Source organism: Berghia stephanieae, chromosome 10, assembly GCF_034508935.2.
Source record: "Berghia stephanieae isolate SIO BIC M18660-M18661 chromosome 10, UCSD_Bste_1.3, whole genome shotgun sequence".
In the NCBI taxonomy this organism is placed as follows: domain Eukaryota; kingdom Metazoa; phylum Mollusca; class Gastropoda; order Nudibranchia; family Aeolidiidae; genus Berghia; species Berghia stephanieae.
In genome coordinates, this window is record NC_088369.1 from 30,210,268 (window position 1) to 30,230,267 (window position 20,000).

The 20,000-nt window shown below is 35.6% G+C and overlaps 2 protein-coding genes across 5 annotated transcripts in view; one reads left to right on the forward strand and one right to left on the reverse strand.

The window, feature by feature from the left end:
- Positions 1 to 20,000, forward strand: part of LOC144980955 (protein Wnt-11-like) — a 182,019-nt gene that overhangs the window by 30,542 nt on the left and 131,477 nt on the right. The gene's annotated exons all lie outside the window — the stretch shown is intronic.
- Positions 11,762 to 20,000, reverse strand: part of LOC144980634 (uncharacterized) — a 10,002-nt gene continuing 1,763 nt past the window's right edge. The window contains 2 exon segments of the mRNA XM_078928315.1: positions 11,762 to 11,856; positions 19,340 to 20,000. The exon segment at positions 19,340 to 20,000 is cut by the window's right edge and continues 628 nt beyond it. Of these exon segments, the coding sequence (XP_078784441.1) occupies positions 11,762 to 11,856; positions 19,340 to 20,000 (756 nt within the window).

Below are 20,000 nucleotides of genomic sequence, written 5' to 3' on the forward strand. Positions count from 1 at the left end.
AGGATGGAAGGGGATCCAGTGGAAACAGTATACTGGTACAACATGGCTCCACGAGACGGACAGAAAGAAGAGAGTGTGCCACATACCTCAGTATCTTCATATAATTAGAGCATGAAGGAGTACGAGTGTGAACCTGAAATGGGGGAGCCCAGGAGTGAAGTCAGAGTTGGCGATGAAGTCTGGGTCAAACCTGGTAATGCAAAGTGTACGACAAAGTGACATAAGGGGACTGTCATCGATGTTAACTCTGCAAACAGTTTTGATGTGGTTAGAATGCTCCCGGCATATATTGGATATAATAACTAGGGTTGGCTGACGATGATGAAACGGAGGAGGAAGTCCCAAACCGGCAGCCTGTCCCAGAGAAGATATCCTAGTACTAGTAGGAAGAGGGCCTCACCTAGGCGGAGGGAGTAGATGTACATATGTAAATATTTTTATGTTGATTATGAATCAAGGGGGGGGGGGTATTTTTGTTGCTGTGTTTAGTAAATGAACGGAAGGAGGTCGGAGTGATTCTGGATGATGCGAAAGACGAACGGAAGCAGTGGATGGAATTGTGTCGTCAAGGAGAGAAGACCGGCAGAATTGATGGAGACGTGAGGACTCGTTGTTGGTTTTCGTGTGGACGTGTAATAGTAATCAGTATTCGTTTTCGTGTGAACTTTTATTTCGTGTTGACTTGTGCAGTATGATGTATGTGATATTGGACCGGACGTAAGAGTAAGTGAGGTTGGCACGTGGGACGGCTCAGCCAGGATCAGTACATTAATTAACCACAAACAGATTAAGTGCAAATATTCTGCAATAGTTGAATACATTTTTTTTATTCAAAGGGTCCAACTAATTATTCAACGATTACCCTTTTACTAAGATATGATAGGATTTTCCAATATTAGGGGCAGAGTATTATAAGATTCTTGCATTCTTGCTTTTTGGAATTCCGGACATGTTCCCAATCGCTGCACGAGCTTGAGAATGCGCCTAGGGAACAAAGTTCGATTTCCAAAACACAATATTTAAGGAATCTGTATTCTTTATATTCCTCTATCTATTCTGATTTCGCTATCTCTGAATAAAAGACATTTTCAAAAATACCTAAATGATACATCTTTTTTAGAATCAAATTTTAGTGAAATTTATCGCCTGACGCGTTACTATTTATTGGGAGGTGTAGAATAATGAGTTTTAATAAAGCAGTCTTAGCAATAATCTTGAAGGGTGTCGACACAAGTTCTAAAATAATATAGATGTCTAATTGTAATTGCTGACCGTCAAAAAAACAACAAAAGAATGAATCACAAAGAAGCAAACAAGTGTAATCTCAATCTGAATGATGCATCGATGCAATTGACGTCTACACTAACCAATTCTACACACAGATGGACGAGTTTGTCTTATGCTCAATAACATTTTTTCACATATTTGATCTAGAACGCTGCTTGTCTATTTCAGAGAATAGCACATAATAAAATGATTTTGAGTACACACATCACCTTTCAACGTTACATCAAAGATACATGATGTTTCATTTATCCCCCCCCCCCCCCCCCCCCCTCCCCAGCAGGTCATGCAGAACGAAATTTCCATTCCATACAGTACAGGTTCGGTGGCCTTATAGCCTATCACTTATGACTCATACAATTTCCATCATTGAGCCAGGTAACCCTCCTCTCATAGATCAAGTAATGTAAAGGTCTTATCTAAAGGGGGAAAGGGAGGGAGTGCTGTGTCAGTTATTATTAATTGCCATGTTAATTGGTGTTGGCGTTGTTCTTTTGTTTTACGTTACCATACTGACTCGACCATCCAGGCCAGAATGCGATCAGAATTGACATATCCGAGAGCATTGGAAAGTCATCCTAAGTATATGGATGTGCAGTCGATGAGGAAATCGTTTCTTAATTTGAAATCGATGGATTTCAACGAATGTCTCATTATAAGTGAACTGAGATAAGATTTGGTATCAGCAAGCGGTAGCAGTCATACCTAAAAGGGTAAAGCTTGCATCTCTTCCTGTCATTAACGGCGTTCTAATTTTGTCATCTTTTCACTTCATTTATCACCATTCTACAGTTATGTAAGGTGTCTTAACTCACTTAATCCTAGAGATTTTTGGTTCTTTCCAAAATTGGAAAAACGTGTATTAGTAGGGGAAATTAGGTCCAACAAACCATTGAATTGTGCAAACAGGGTTGAAGGCATGAAAATTACATATGTTGTAGAATATGCAAAATCCTATAATTTATGATATAGAACCACTCTGAGAGATCAGTATTAGTTGAGATAACAAGGTTTTTAAGATTAGAAAATATTGAAATGGACGACAAAAATTTCTTTCATTTTTTTTGTGTAAACATTCGAGGCAAGCCGAGTCAAGGTTGTTTTACGTCATCCTTTGGATTCCCATTGGTGACTATTTTTAGCGTCGAAGCGGATGTTTTCCTTTCCCTTTACTTTCGATTCACGAACCATACAAATTATTTAATCGTAAAAATTATTCAATTTTACATCTTTTAAAGGACGTCTAGCGAGCAATATTCTATAATATGAGATTTGTCTGCATCTGATTTAATAAGTATAATCAATTGCTCTAAAACGGACGGGCAGACGGGCAGAGGAGCATATGGGTAGACAAAACAGTCTAGTAGAACACAGCTCAATAAATGTCGATAACCGGTGTTGACAAAAGACAGTGCTCCTTCTCCCCCCTCCTGTTTTCTTTTCTTTCCAAAAATACTGCTATAATCATTTTACGTGATTTAAAACCTATTTCGGTCAAACTTTATAACAGTAAATAGTCGGCATACCACTTAAATTATATAAGAACGCTATCATCATCATCATCATCATCATCATCATCATCATCATCATCATCATCATCATCATCATCATCATCGTCATCATCAACCACTATAATGCTGTATTGTTATTTACTTTACGTTATTTACCGCATGGGGACAATGGGAGAATGTTCTATTTGTACTGTTGTGTCCTTATGTAAGGCACTGCACACATTTTGCCTTCTGATGATGGGTCTTTAACAGAAAGAACGAAAGAAAGAAAGAAAGAAAGAGAGAGAGAGAGAGAGAGAGAGAGAGAGAGAGAGAGAGAAAGATATATATATATATATATATATATATATATATATATAATATTTTTATATATATATATATATGTATATATATATGAAAGAATATTGCATATGCCTAATAAAGGAATGCGTTTGCACGATTTCAGATACACATACAATGGCAAAAAGAACTGGCCCCAGAGACTGGGACAAGTGTTTGATATGCCAACAAGATAACACAGATCGTTTAGAATGTCCCTCTAAGTCGAGGAGGTATGACAAAGGGCAAGGCTATGAAGCCCTTTTTGAATATTTAACACAATCCAATTCTTTGGTATGTGATGAAGGCAAGTTGGATGCATCAATTTTTTCAAAATCATCAGATGAAATGAGATTATTGAAAGCTTAAAACAAAATTATGCTATGTGGCATAAGTATTGTCGTGTAAATTTTAATGCCAACAATATTAGGCAATTAGAATTAAAGAAATCTAAAAGAAATGCCCTACAAGAAATTCAAACTTCGTCATTTGATTTGGAGGAGTCACCGAAAATTTATTTCGTCACCCACGAGAATACTGAGACAATGTTCAAAATTAGAGATTGGTTGTAATAAACAAACGTGCTTTTTTGTAAAAACATGGAATCGGGAGTACTTCATTCTGTAATAACAACAGACATGGAAGAAAATATTCGTGAAATAGCGTTATCCATCAAAGATTCTGATATGTTGTCATTTATTGCCGGAGGAGATTTAGTCGCCCAGGAGGCACACTACCATAAAATATTTGTCATGCACGATACTTAAAAAACAAGCTTTAAAAGATGTCAATGCTGATGATAATGGTGATGTCACAGTTCTTGAAAGAAGTCGAGCTTTTGCTAACATTATATTTTTTATAGAAGAGAACCCTGCAACAAATGTGACAATCGACATGAACCAATGTGGAGCTTATTTCCAGAATTGTCAAAAGTGTCATCAAGTGTTCATGTAAGAGAGAATGTATCGGTACCCGATGCAAGTGTTTAAGGTCCGGTTTGCCTTACACGGACTTATGTAGATGCGGGGTGGGGGGAGGGGGGGGGGGGTGTTAAGTCAGTACAGTAATGAGTAAAATTCTCTCTCTCTCTCTCTCTCTCTCTCTCTCTCTCTCTCTCTCTCTCTCTCTCTCTCTCTCTCTCTCTCTCTCTCTCTCTTGTTCTCTCTCTCTCTCTTTCTCTCTTGTTCTCTCTCTCTCTCTTGTTCTCTCTCTCTCTTGTTCTCTCTCTCTCTCTCTTGTTCTCTCTCTCTCTCTATTTCTCTCTCTCTCTCTCTCTCTCCATCTCTCCCACTCACTCCCTCTCCACCCTCTCCCTCATTTATCTACTAGTTACAACATGAAATAACCATCAGTTAGCTACCGTATATGGTTACCAGTTTATTTAAAGTTTTTTTATTATCGTGGTTATTTCCTCGGAAAAGTAATGCTATATAGGGAAAAATAAAAGTGCTAAAAACGCACTGTTATGATAAATTGCCAGAGTGGTTCTATATCAGGTGTTATTTATATGGGTCTTAGCTACCTATATGCCAATTTTCAGGATTTCAACCCATATGTGCACGGTTTTAGCCTAATTTTCTCTAATACAATGAATATGAAGAAAAAATATATTTTACACGTTAATTCTCTTGTTTAATATAGCTGTAATAGGTAAATTCTAAGGCCTTAAACCGATACGTTATGATTAATTGCCAGAGTGGTTCTTTATCAGATGTTTTTTCTATGGGTCTTGCTTAGCTACCTGTATGCAAATTTTCATGCTTTCAACCCGAATTTGCACGGTTCTAGCCTAATTCCCCCTACTATATTAAAAATGAGCATTTGCATAGTCTATTCTTATTCAACTAAAAACTAAAAACATTAGCTTTGAAAAATGTAATAAATAGGCATGGGGTAAAAGTAACCCAGATAATCTACGGATATAGTCGGTTTTAGGGTTGTGAGTTAAAGTTTGCCGCCAAAAGTGGTCACGTCATCAATGATGATGTCAAGAACTTCAGTCTGTTATAATCAGCTGCAGCATTAAGCGATGCGACATACCTGTATGAACAATTCAGGATAAATCACCATACCTGTGATGTGTGACAAAAATACTAAATCTCATTGAATTGTCAACACAGACAAGACTGTAGCAGACAGTGGTTCGTCGATTATTCAATGTAACTAAAATATTCTTGTACGATATTCAACATTCAGTGGTGGACTCGATTTGATTACGTACTGTCAATCATGATCAGATAACATCACGTTCAGGACAGCTTTGATTGATGTGCATGTTTGTGTGTGTGTGTGTGTGTGTGTGTGTGTGTGTGTGTGTGTGTGTGTTGGGTGGGGGGGGGGGGGCGTGAGTGTGATTGTTAGTTTTTATGTGAGTGTATTACAATACGCTTTAACAGTCGTAACGTGACTTCCCTCGTAATGACGCATGGCAACTTAGTAACTTATGAAATATTTTTCCGACGAGCATAAAAGCGTATCCAGTTGAAAAAAAAAACCATTATAAATCTGATCATGTTTTGCATGATGCAGACTTCACAACCTCACGCCGAACATAGAGGTTTCTGGCATATTCTAGAAGGCTTTTAAGATCCAAGCCTGTCCACTCTGTGACCTTAAACGTAAATCGTTACCCAATTGGAGGTACAGTCCACTCTGGATAAACGCAACACCTTGGAATAAGCGAAAATGTTGCGATTAGCCGAAGTTGCAATTAATGGAAATTGAGTTTCCTGTCCACTATAAACAAATAATGATCAGAGAGAGGCCGATTTCATTCATTTTATTGTTTATAAACAACGATCTATTTTTGTCCGAGCACGTGTGAAGGTGTGTCACTAATTCCATATTTTCATTGATGAAAAATCTACTGGTCAAAATAATGCTAAAAACATTGTATTGTTATTATCAGAGCATTTCATTGAGCACATGTCACTATATCTGAAATCCCCAAATATTTTATAATTAACAGTTCTATTGAATGTGGCTGGAAGTTGGGAAATAATGTTTACTACTACTACTACTACTACTACTACTACTACTACTACTACTACTACTACTACTACTACTACTACTACTACTGCTGCTGCTGCTGCTGCTGCTGCTGCTGCTACTACTACTCCTACTACTACTATCATTTTTATTACTATTATTATCATGATTATTATTATTATTATTATTATTATTATTATTATTATTATTATTATTATTATTATTATCATTATAATTGTTGTCATTATTATTAATATCATCATCATCATTATTATTATTATTATTATTATTATTATTATTATTATTATTATTATTATTATTATTATTATTATTATTATTATTATTATTATTATTGTTATTATTATTGTTATTATTATTATTATTATTATTATTATTATTATTATTATTATTATTATTATTATTATTATTATTATTATTATTATTATTATTATTATTATTATTGTTATTATTATCATTATATTTTTTATGACAGCTATCTTATTTAGAAAGATTAAAGTTTCTAAAACTGTTACTCTCTCCACTAAAAGTATTATGGATTATAATGATTTTTTTATTTCTTCGCATTACGTACACTTGGGGAGATAAGTATAAGATACTTGTTGGCGATTTGGAATAATATAAATTTGAGACAAGAAATTCTAATTCAATTAATATTTTTAAGAATGCCATTAATATAGAACTTACCAACATAATTTTTTATTTTTGATGAATAATGTAACATGACATTGGACATTATTGCATTTTGAATTTCAACTATTTGAAACTCTAGAATGCATAGAGTTGGACATACCAAATGAGTGTAAATAGAGATAATTATACTACGAATATTGAATAATAATAATAATAATAATAATAATAATAATAATAATAATAATAATAATAATAATAATAATAATAATAATAATAATAATAATAATAATAATAATAATAATATCAATAGTTCGAAGATGACGTCACTCAGGTCATTGTTATTGTTTTTTGCCATCCGCACTCATAAACGCGGATGGCAAAAAACAATAACAAAGACCTGAGTGACGTCATCTTCGAACTATCTATTGTTCGAAGATGACGTCACTCAGGTCTTTGTTATTGTTTTTTGCCATCCGCGTTTATGAGTAATGCTCACTGAACTGTATTAACCCGTCTATAAACGTTCATGGATACACACAGTTTTGTGTGTTGGTCCGTTACACTTCCGGATGGCAATGTTATGAGCTTCTTAGCCAAGCGCATACTATCTATAGTTTGCTCCTGAAATAAACTGAATTGAAGGCACATAGCCACCTTAAGTACTAGCTTATTACACGAAGTAAACAACCCATAGATCCTGAGCATTACTCACAGAATTAGCACAGATATTTTTTTTTAATGCATAGTGTTATCAAGCATTGCGATGTTATTCCTTTATCATTGTGTCGAAATACTGTGAGAAATACTCACTTACTGGGCCTGACCTATTTGTATGTTTGGCAAGTACTTCAGGGTAGCTCAAATCTTTTCTGATTGGTTAATGGTTTTTAACGGGAGAATAATCAATTTATCTTAGAAATGATATTATTCGTTAATTACGTACCATTAACAACATAAAAAATAGGGCTGGCTTTCCCGTTCCATTAATCATGCCCATGCGTTTATTTCTTTTATCTCCACCACTGTTTTGTGTGTTGTCCGTTTTATGGATGGCAAAGTTGTGAGTTTCTTAGCCAAGCACACAGCTTATATTACAAAACAGAGGGCCTAAAATGGCTTGGCTTTTTTACTTTTTTACATCTAGAATATAAAAAGGCACTGTTTACTGAAATCGATGCAATAAAGGCGTTCCAATTACCTGAGACCACTTTGATTTAACTTTAAATTATTTAACATGCGTTTAGATGGGACGATCTAATGATGATGATGATGATGATGATGATGATGATGATGATGATGATGATGATCATCATCATCATCATCATCATCATCATCAGCAGCAGCAGCAGCAGCAGCACATTAAGGGTTACTCCTTTTAGGGGGCGAAGTGGCCGAATGGTTAAGGCATTACACTGTGATCCGAAAGGGACCTGGTTCGAGCCCCGCTTTAGGCTATTTGATTTTTTCCATGGGCAAGATTCTTAACCCCCAATTTGCTCACTTAGACAACATGAGTGATTCCTGTTGACATCAGACATCTTGTGTGATGAATTATCTATATTCCTTCATAAGATGCCTAGGCGACGGGATCCAATGGTGCCGTTGCGAAAGGGCTTAATTTTTTTCCTTTTGTCTTTCTTTCTTGCTTTTAATCATCTTCTCTCACGATACCCATTCCTTTCTTTTAATCTATCATAGCCACTTTACAAAAGCACTTCGAAATTCTATGGGTCAAACGAATGCAAAACAACTCTAGTAATAATCTCGACGAAAGTTTGAAAAAGGAAACGTTCATCGTTTCAGTAAGTGTTTTGGCACCAACGTTTTACGACGGCCTGCTTCTCATTAACTTTCAGTCATAAATATCCTCTTATATCTCAGTCTTCTACCTAAATCTTCAATTTTCGAATCCTTTGGCATTTACTCTTCATTGCACAGGCACGCAAACGAACACACACACACACACACACACACACACACACACACACACATATATATATATATATATATATATATATATATATATATATATATAAATATATATTTATGCACGCACGAACACATATTACGCTCTCTCTCTCTCTCTCTCTCTCTCTCTCTCTCTCTCTCTCTCTCTCTCTCTCTCTCTCTCTCTCTCTCTCTCTCTCTCTCTCTCTCTCTCTCTCTCTCTCTCTCTCTCTTCCTTTTTCTCTTTCCGTGCCGGCCTTGTTCGCTTTCTCTTGCACTACATCTACCTACCTACCTACCTACCTACCTACCTACCTACCTATCTATCTATCAATCTATCTATCTATCCATCTATCTATCTATCTATCTATCTATCGATCTATTTATCTATCTATCTAAATATCGCATCGTTTAAGACCTAATATGTTCTAAAAACCATTAAATGTATCTATCTATCTGTCGATCCATCTACTTATAGATCTTTCTATCTCCTAGTCTTCTTTTTGTTTTGTTTGTTATTCAACCCCCCCCCCCCCCCCCCCCCCCCCCCCACACACACACACACACACTTTTTTTCTTTTTTTTTTTTTTGCCACAACTTATGGTGTATGATCGTATGGTGTATGGATTCAGAAAGAGAGATCGATTGTGGGAAAATTAAATACAGTGGAACCCATGTATAATATAATAGGCCCGGATATAACGGAAACCCGGTTATAAGATTGCTTTTAAAATATATATCTCTCTATCTCTCTCTCTCTCTCTCTCTCTCTCTCTCTCTCTCTTTCAATCAACGCAACTCTCTCTCTCTCTCTATCTCTCTCTCTCTCTCTCTCTCTCTCTCTCTCTCTCTCTGTGTGTGTGTGTGTGTGTGTGTGTGTGTCTTTCTGTTTTCCCCTCTCTTCCTCCCTCCGATCTTTCCGCCGGTAAAATATTGTCGAAATTGTCACGCATTGAGCAAAAATTCTTTTTTAAAGAAATATTGGGTCTAAGTCGCTATTCTCTTTTTAAATTCCCGGAGGGTTTTGCAATTTTCGTTATTGTAGAGGTTGTTCTTCTGAAATTAGCCATCTCAGTTATGAAGGCTAACTTTAAACCTAGGTAAATCACACGATTAATTTCTTTTCAATGTTGAATTGTTTTTAAACGGTCTCATTTAAGAATGGGCTACCATTTCCAGGTTTTTATGCATACTGCTGCTTTCCGCCATAACATCTACACGTTTTTGCTATTTTTAATTTTTAAACAACTTATTGTTATTGGACCCACTAGAAATGTGCTGCTCAAAATGTGCTGCTGAAAATTACTTGTAAATTTAAATCATACAACTAAATGTTGATAATCAATGTGGATAAGATAATAAGATATTACCGTAGACATTTTTCGTCATTTCCTTGTAATTTCAAAACATCATTATTGCCAGAATGCCATTGTAGAAGATTAACGAATAGACACAAGACCGAGTTTAAAAAGAAATGCATTAATAAAAGAAGAAATACTCCCTTGAACTCATTGTCATTGATTCAGTCTCCAAAGCTATCGCTGCCGCCGTCACAACTACAACTACTACTATAATAATCCGTTCAAAGTCTCGTGCTCACGGAATGTTGTAACTTCCTCCAACGTTACAAAATATAGTGCCATGATTTTTTGCACGCGAGCTTATCTTTTAAGTGACATGACGAATTTTACAAACCGATGGTGATTGACCAAACAGTTTTCTTACAATGCCGACTTCCTTTGATCTTTTCATCGTTTGCAATAAAATATGACTCAAACATTAAAATGTTTACAGTATGGTGTGTTGATTCTCTTTCCCGTGGGGAAAATTATCATAACAAAGTTGAATTCAGTGGCGTAATTGGCGTAACCCAAATAATTCTGGTTTGTCTGAAATAGTTTAATAATAGATAGCATTTATCTAGTACTTCACAGCGTTTATACTTTATCTCTTCTCTGGTGGACAACGGATGACACAAGCAGCCCGATAGGAGCTTATACTTTTTTCCGACAAAGACAAAAACAGGGGAAATCCTCGAATTTTTACGCCCATCTCCGATAGGACGAGGAGAAATGCCTTTCACAAAGACATAACATCAGACCAACTGTTGAGCAAGATAACTCATAAAGGCTGGACATGATATGTCACGAAAACCCACTGGTGACCCATTTAGTACGCTACGTGTTCGCCATTCTTCAATTATGGAAGGGGGGGGGGGGCTTTGAATGTATTAAAGTGAAATATCGCTAAATGTAAACTTCTCTAACTCCAGATTCCACGGAACTGCTGTTTTCAAATACAAGAGATGCATAATAGTCGACATTAAAAAATATTGATTTGACCTCTCCCGCCTGAGTTGTGAGCCATATTGCTATCTACCGCATGCCATGAAAAATAATTCCGCGCTTCGCCTCTCTGGAGAAATACTTATAATTTTCCTCTTTGTGACAAATGTGCATGTTTAATCCAAATTTTTATCATTTTTTATGAATGTAGAAATCACAACAGGTGCTACGCCTCTGGCTTTCAACTATTAAATTGTAACAATTGTTTATGTCATGTATGTACAAAGTGTACAATTTGATGTGTCATTTTGAACCGATGATGGTAATGCTAGTGAATAGTGCACATGAATCTCGTGAAATGTAAACCTTGGTCAAGCCTACTACTACTTCCACTACTACTACTGCTACTACTACTACTACTACTACTACTACTACTACTACTACTACTACTACTACTACTACTACTGCTGCTGCTGCTGCTGCTGCTGCTGCTGCTGCTAAAACCTCCCTCAATACCACTTGGTGGCGTTTGCGTTCCTTATCCTTTTTTTTAGTTGGTCTGCTGGTAACCTCGCTCGAAACGCAAAATCCCTCCTGTGAAATTCGTGTCTTCAGACGCAGATCGGAATCGTTTCCCACTCGATAGTTAACCAGTAGATTTTGTTATTTATCAAATCGTCGGATTTATTACAGTAAGCCCTCCCGGACAAAAGTAGCTCGTCGTTTAGAAGCTTTAGAATGAAGAGAGTAATGCTTTTCGACCGCTAGATGCGTGTTTACTTCTCACAAGATTCTCGCATGTAGAGATATATAGTGAGTATGTTTCCTAAACTAGCAGGTATTCCCAATGGAGGGGGAGGGGCTATGCCACCTGATTTGCGAAGCAGATAACGTAAATGTTGCAGATAACACGCATGGACTATTTAAAAAAGTGAACTGAGACCGAAACGTTTTCAAAATCAAGACATTCTCGCTTATATCTGAATCATTAGGTCATTCATGAATTCATGCTATGATTGATTCTTGATCTAGAGGAGTAACCTGTAATCTATGAGTTTGGAATCTTGACTTAGTAAAAATAATGTCTTTGGACTCTTACGCTTTGTGATTTCTTTATTGATCAATTTTGATAAATAAAAATGTGGAATTGAATGTAAGCTTCAATTCAATTACGAAAACAGATTAAACGGACGTTTCGGGTTTCCCCTTTATCAACAAACAGGATGAATGAAACACTACAGATGAATGAGATAATGTGGTAGTGGCGTTGTTAAAATGAATAAATTGCGTTCAATTGCGGTGCGTCTGGTCGCCGTTTTAATGCAGCTATCAATTATTCGTAATTTGTCTTTATAATTTAGTTTTATTCAAATTGTGAGGAAACCAAACATTATATTTTAACCATATAGTTACCGTTCTCAGCACTTTGCCGTTTCCAATCAACAATCCAAATTTGGCTGTTCTTGGTTTCTTAGGTTTTAAATCTATAGAGCTTTGCTCGATTACAATAAGATGCATATCATTGATAATGGTAATGTTACACCGACGTAACTTTATAGAATTGGTGAACTGCCGTGATTGGAGTTCGGTCGATACCGTGTCGATAAAACTATCTACAAAAGAATTGTGTGAATCTGCCAAGAAATTCTGCCTATTTACTAATGTATTTGTTTACTGAATGTGTTTTCTATGTAAATATATAACGGATTGACCGGGTGCTCATTTTACACCTGAGGACGGTGAGAGAATGTGAGTAAAGAGCCTTTTCCAAGAACTCAACTATGCGCCGATCGAGGCTCGAACACAGGACCACATACTTGTGATTCCGCAGATTTCTCACTGAGATTTGCATGCACCCGGATTAATATCCTGCGAACATGCCAAATCAGCAACATTGTCGATGTTGTCCTTTGTTTTCACTGAGCGCTGCCTTCCACTACCCTTTAACCTATCAGGTGACCCAGCAGTGATAATAATAATTCGGTTGGCAGATCTCTACTGGCCTCCCTTAGGGAAACAAATTATCTTACCACTCCATCCCTTTTCCAAGAACAGGTTTTCGAATAATGCAATTTACTCTCGGTGAGACAATATCTTTGTTTTTCATTTATTCGATTATGCCTCGCATCTTTACAAAAGACTTCTTGTCGTTTGACAAAGAAAACTGAATTCAATGTTCATATGGGTTCTTTTTGGAGCGATTGTAATCAACCTATCCATGAAACCATTTAAGTAAAAAATCATGGACTTTCAAAATCACTCAAGTTGGCATCATGTATTTGATTGTTGTATAAAGTAATAAGAATTTCATTAATCTAAGTGAAATTTGACAACAAAAATGTAGATATCTAATATTTTTGCCATGAGATTTTCAAAGTTTCAAGTAAGATAATAAAAAAGTGTGAGACTTCCAAATAGCCACCCGATATATTTAAAGCAAACACATCATCCCGCTTTAGTATGATCATAAAATTATAGCGTCTCATTAATATCATAAAAGTGACGAAAATCATAACCGTAGACAGATAGAAGATGTATAGTGAGACCAACCATTGGAGCCATAAAACCCGATCATTTTATTGCCTAAATGCCTGTTCTCTCTTCACCCAAATGTCCCAATCCTTCGGTATTAAGGATCGAGACTTTCCTTATTGACAACAAACAATTGGGTTTTTTTTTTTTGGACATAAATTTATAATAAAGATGAAGTTATATTAATTTGAGAGAATTGCTCGGCTCCTCATTAGCGTCTTGTTTTGTCTTGTCTTGTGTGTGTGTTTGTGTGTGTGTGTGTGTGTGTGTGTGTGTTGTGTTTGTGATATATATATATATATTTTACCAAGTCAAAAGAGTCTTTTACAATGGTGAGATGAGTTACGATATCATACCATAATAAATTAACCCTATCGGGCTTTTTCCTGACCTTAGAATGTCCCAAAACACATCGATTAAAATTGCAATCCCACCATCCTGTCTAATGTGTATGTTCAATTCTTTTTTTTTTTTTATAATGTATGAGTATTATGTGACATTAGATATATGATTGGTAATTATTTAAGATCATAGTCATAACCGTTGTTGTTGCCATCATTATTATTGTCTGTTGATTTTGATTTTCACTCTCACTGTTCATTGTTATTGTTACTATTTTTATTATGATAATGATAATGATAGTGGTAGTGGTGGTGGTGATAATGGAAGTAACAGTAATGGTGGTTATAACGATAATAATAATATTATTGTTGCTATTATTGTTATTTTTGTTATTATTATTGTTATTATTGTTATTATTAGTATTATTATTATTATTATTATTAGTAGTAGTAGTAGTAGTAGTAGTAGTAGTAGTAGTAGTAGTAGTAGTAGTAGTAGTAGTAGTAGTAGTATATAGTAGTAGTAGTAGTAGTAGTAGTAGTAGTAGTAGTAGTAGTAGTAGTAGTAGTAGTAGTAGTAGTAGTACTTGTTGTTGTTGTTGTTGTAGCAGCAGCAGCAGCAATATTACTCTTGCTAAAAGAATATTGCATTATTATATAAATCTTTTGTAAACAAAGCTCATCCAACAGTGTAAAAATCATGGTCATGTCGTATTTTATGTTGATTCATAAAATATGAATTATTCGAGTGGTACGAAGCACTTCTTCTTCTTCTTCTTTTTAAAAATGTAAAACAAATTTTTATTTTTATTTTTAATTTATTTTATTTAATTTTTTTTTGTCTCACGATTTTATTTAATGATTAATTTATAATGCAACCTATTAAATAACCAATCTATTAATTACATTTTTAGATGATTTTACATTATTATTATCACCAGTATAATTATCATTATTATTATTATTATTATTATTATTATTATTATCATCATCATTGTTATTATTATCATTATTATTATCATTGTTTACTTTGCTTTACTTACTTGATTTGTTGATGGGAATATTATATTCTTGTATGAGCTATTTCGGCAATTGCCTAAAAATTAACTTAATATCACACCTTCGAAATAAAAAAAAACAAACAAAAGCATAAATAAAGACTAAAGAAGCTCAGGCAAAATTTCTTTTACTTTCTTCTTCCTTCTTCTTATTCTCATCTTCTTCTCTTTTCTTCATTCCTTCATCTTCTTCTTCTTCTTCTTCTTCTTCTTCTTCTTCTTCTTCTTCTTCTTTTCTTCTTCTTCTTCTTCTTCTTCTTTTCTTCTTCTTCTTCTTCTTCTTCTTCTTCTTCTTCTTCTTCTTCTTCTTCTTCTTCTTCTTCTTCTTCTTCTTCTTCTTCTTCTTCTTCTTCTTCTTCTTCTTCTTTCTTCTTCTTCTTCTTCTTCTTTCTTCTTCTTCTTCTTCTTCTTCTTCTTCTTCTTCTTCTTCTTCTTCTTCTTCTTCTTCTTCTTCTTCTTCTTCTTCTTCTTCTTCTTCTTCTTCTTCTTCTTCTTTCTTCTTCTTCTTCTTCTTCTTCTTCTTCTTCTTCTCTCTTCTTCTTCTTCTTCTTCTTCTTTCTTCTTCTTCTTTTTCTTCTCTCTTCTTCTTTCTTCTTCTTCTTCTTCTTCTTCTTCTTCTTCTTCTTCTTCTTCTTTCTTTTCTTCTTCTTCTTCCTTCTTCTTCTTCTTCTTCTTCTTCTTCTTCTTCTTCTTCTTCTTCTTCTTCTTCTTCTTCTTCTTCTTCTTCTTCTTCTTCTTCTTCTTCTTCTTCTTCTTCTTCTTCTTCTTCTTCTTCTTCTTCTTCTTCTTCTTCTTCTTCATAACTAATATAAATAGATAAAAATACAGTCCTGATAGCCTGTAGTGTATCTTAAAGGTCTCATTATTGCTCAGACGCAGGTAGGTTATTCCATTAGCGGAAAATATAAAATGCGTAAATATGACTCGATCCATTCTTTGTTGTTTTTAATTAGGGTTGGGTTTCTTCTGAACAGCCCATGTTCATTTGTCGCCAACGAGCGCAGAATTACTTGCTAATCTAAATATTATAATACTAATTTTTACAGATTGATATATAAGTAACTGACATCTCACAAAATGAAAATGCCAAAGAGTGAGTCGGTGGCCTGTAGAAACTCCGGCCCGGGCAATGACCATAAAGGGTTGCTAACGCTGAACAAACTGACCTGGCAATACATTAATGATCAAAGATTGAAGAGTAAATTTTCATGATACTTCATATTAATTAATGTAATTACTTTCTCACATATCGATAGGACTACATGTAATTTTGAATGACTACTGGTTTATTAAATCAATATATAAAGTGTTGCTATTGGTTCTTGGTTGTATAATTTTACATTTGTGTGCATTTGCATAGATATACAATATGTATACATTGTCGCCATAGATTCTCAACTTTGTGTTTATACATTTTCATGCATGCCACGTCTGTAAACGAATTTCCATTTATTCTTTTTTGGATAAATAAAGTACATATTATTATTATTATTATTATTATTATTATTATTATTATTATTATTATTATTATTATTATTATTATTATTATTATTATTATTATTATTATTATTATCATTATTATTATTATCATTATTTATTTGACCGTCAAGTTATCTAAGTTCCCGCCCGTTTTTTTCATTCGATATATCAATATGTTTCCATACATCATCTCTTTTCTGATCAATTGTTACATTGACATTCTTTCTTTCCGGCAGTCGCTTTATTTCCGACACAATCCTTCCGAGTCGCAAATTTCGTTCTCTCTCTCTCTCTCTCTCTCTCTCTCTCTCTCTCTCTCTCTCTCTCTCTCTCTCTCTCTCTCCTCTCTCTCTCTCTCTCTCTCTTCTCTCCCTTTCTCCCTCTCTCCTTCCCTCTCTCTCTCTCTCTCTTTCTCTCTCTCTCCCTTTCTCTCTCTCTCTCTCTCTCTCTCTCTCTCTCTCTCTCTCTCCCTCTCCCCCTCTCTCTCAATCTAAAAAAACACACACACAAAAAACGAGTTTTTACGAGTATATAGCGCAATATCCACTTAACGTGCTCTAATTGCTTTCCAGGGGTCCCTGACCAACAGCAACATGTAACATGTAGAACGAGACATGACGCATGTTAGGCGATATTATAGTTGTTTCCGAAAGAGACAACGCTGTTAATAGCCAGGTACTCATTTTACACTTGAGTACGGTGAGAGAATGTGAGTAAAGAGCCTTTTCCAAGGACTCAACTATGCGCCGAGCGAGGCTCAAACTCGGGACCTTCCGATCTGAAAGTGAGTGTCATACCGCTAGACCACATAGCCGCACAAATCTCGATCTATCTATCTATCTATCTATCTATCTATCTATCTATCTATCTATCTATCTATCGTCTATCTATCTATCTATCTATCTCTCCCTCTCTCTCTCTCTCTCTCTCTATATTATATATATATATATATATATATATATATATATATATATATATATATTTATATGTGTGTGTGTATTTGTGTGTGTATGTGTACATACATATATATTGCTAACACACATAAAGGTACAAAACAACACGCCCCCATCTATCCATTCATCCATCCATCCAATCCATCCATCCATCTATCTATCTATACATAGATACATATAGGCACATAGATACATACCTACACAGATACGTAGATACGGACATACATACATACTTACATCCATCCATCCATCCATCCATCCATCCATCCATCCATCCATCCAAACATCCATCCATCCATCCATCCATCCATCCATCCATACATCCATACATCCATCCATACATACATACATGCATACATACATACATACATACATACATACATACATACATACATACATACACACACATACATACATACATACATACATACATACATACACACATACATACATACATACATACATACATACATACATACATACATACATACATACATACATACATACATACATACATACATACATACATACACACATACATGATACATACATACTAACATGCACTCAAACTCATATTATATATATATATATATATATATATATATATATATATATATATATATATATATGCATAACACACATATAGACGTATTCATTTAGACATTTGAAGCACAGATACCATCTGCATTTCAAGAGCTCTAACTCAAGCCGTTTTTTATGATCGCAGCACCTACATGAAAAGAATCATTAGCGCCAACTCTAGGCTTGCCTCTTAAGCCTAAGGTCGTAAAAACGGAGATTCAATAAAATTGGAAAACTGTATATATACCTAAAGGCTGATACACACATATAATGTAACACGTACATACGTACACAGACTGGAGAGGGACACACACACATACTCACACACAAACCCACACACACACACTAACACACACACACACACACACACACACACATATAGGACAGACAGGAGGGGGAGGGGGGTGAGGGGGGAGGGGTAGAGAAAGAGGTAGAAATATGAACAGCTAATATATTAGTAGGGACATGAGGTTATAAGAAATACGAAGAGAATGGATACATATTATTCGGAGATTTGAATAAATGGATAACTGGATGTAGGAAATGTATGAAAAGTGTCAAATTGACAGATAAACGGACAAATTAGATTGATTTAGAGAGATAAGCAGATGAATGGAATGATAGATATGAAGATTAATAGATAAGGAGGTAGATAGATAAATAAATTGATAGGTTAAAAAAAAATATTAGAACATATTATATATTGCACTATACTCACTAAACGTATTCAAAGAGCTTTACAAGGGGTCTCTAACCAACAGCAACATTTAACATGTACGACGAGACATAATGATTACAATATTTTTCTGACATGAACAACGCTGTAAACGGCCATGTACTCGTTTAATTTTACACCTGAGAACGATGCGAGGATGTGAGCAAAGAGGGTTTTTTTTCCCCCAAGGCTCGTTTAAGCACCGCTCAGCGCGACCTCGAAATCCTGGACCTTCCGATCCGACAGTGACATATATATATATATATATATATATATATATATATATATATATATATATATATATATATATATATATATGAATATGTATATGATCGTACGATAAACACGACAATCTACTTTCACTTTCACTTCCTCATGAGAGCGAAAGGTCAAAACAAAATAGTAGAAGTTGATCATAATCATACTTACTTATGCCCGTCACTCCTAGTGGCCGTCGACAACAGTCCTCCATCTTCCTCTGTCCTGGGCCATCTTCTCCAACTCTCCCCAGGTGTGTCCCATCCTCTTCATGTCCGCCTCCAGGTGTTTCTAGGCCGCCCTCTCTTCCGTTTTCCCTGGGGGTTCCATCTCAGCGCCTGCCTAGCGGTGTTATTGGTTGGCTTCCTCAGGGTGTGCCCAATCCATCTCCATCGGCGGCGTCTGATTTCGTCTTCTGCTGGCATTTGAGATGTACTCTGCCACAGGTCTGCGTTGTTGATCCTGTCTGGCCAGTGAATCTTGAGGATCCTTCTGAGGCAGCTATTGATGAAGGTCTGTACTTTTCCAGTGGTGGTCTTCGTGGTCCTCCAGGTCTCCGCTCCATACAAAAGGACTGACTTGGCATTTGAATTGAAGAGTCTTATTTTGGTTCGGGTTGACACCACCTTGGAGCTCCAGATGTTTTTAAGCTGCAAGTATGCTACCCTCGTCTTGCCAATTCTTGCCTTTACGTCTGCATCTGTGCCACCCTGTTTATCTAATATGCTGTCTAAATACGTGAAGTGGTCAACCTCATCCAGTTGGCTCTCGTGCAGTTTGATTGGTTCTTTACTATTGGTGTTTATTTTGAGGACCTTTGTTTTACCCTCAGGAGCCCTGAGTCCGATTTGTGATGACTTTGCTGTTATCTCTGTTGTCTTGTCCTGCATTTGTTGGTGATTGTGGGACAGCAAGGCCAAGTCTACTGCAAAGTCCAAATCGTCGAGCTGGTCGAACAATGTCCACTGAATCCCATTTCTCCTACCTGCCACTGCTGACCTCATTGTCCAGTCAATCGCCAAAAGGAAGAGAAAGGGTGACAGAAGACATCCCTGTCTGACTCCAGTCTTCACCTTGAAGCTATCTGTCAGTTGTCC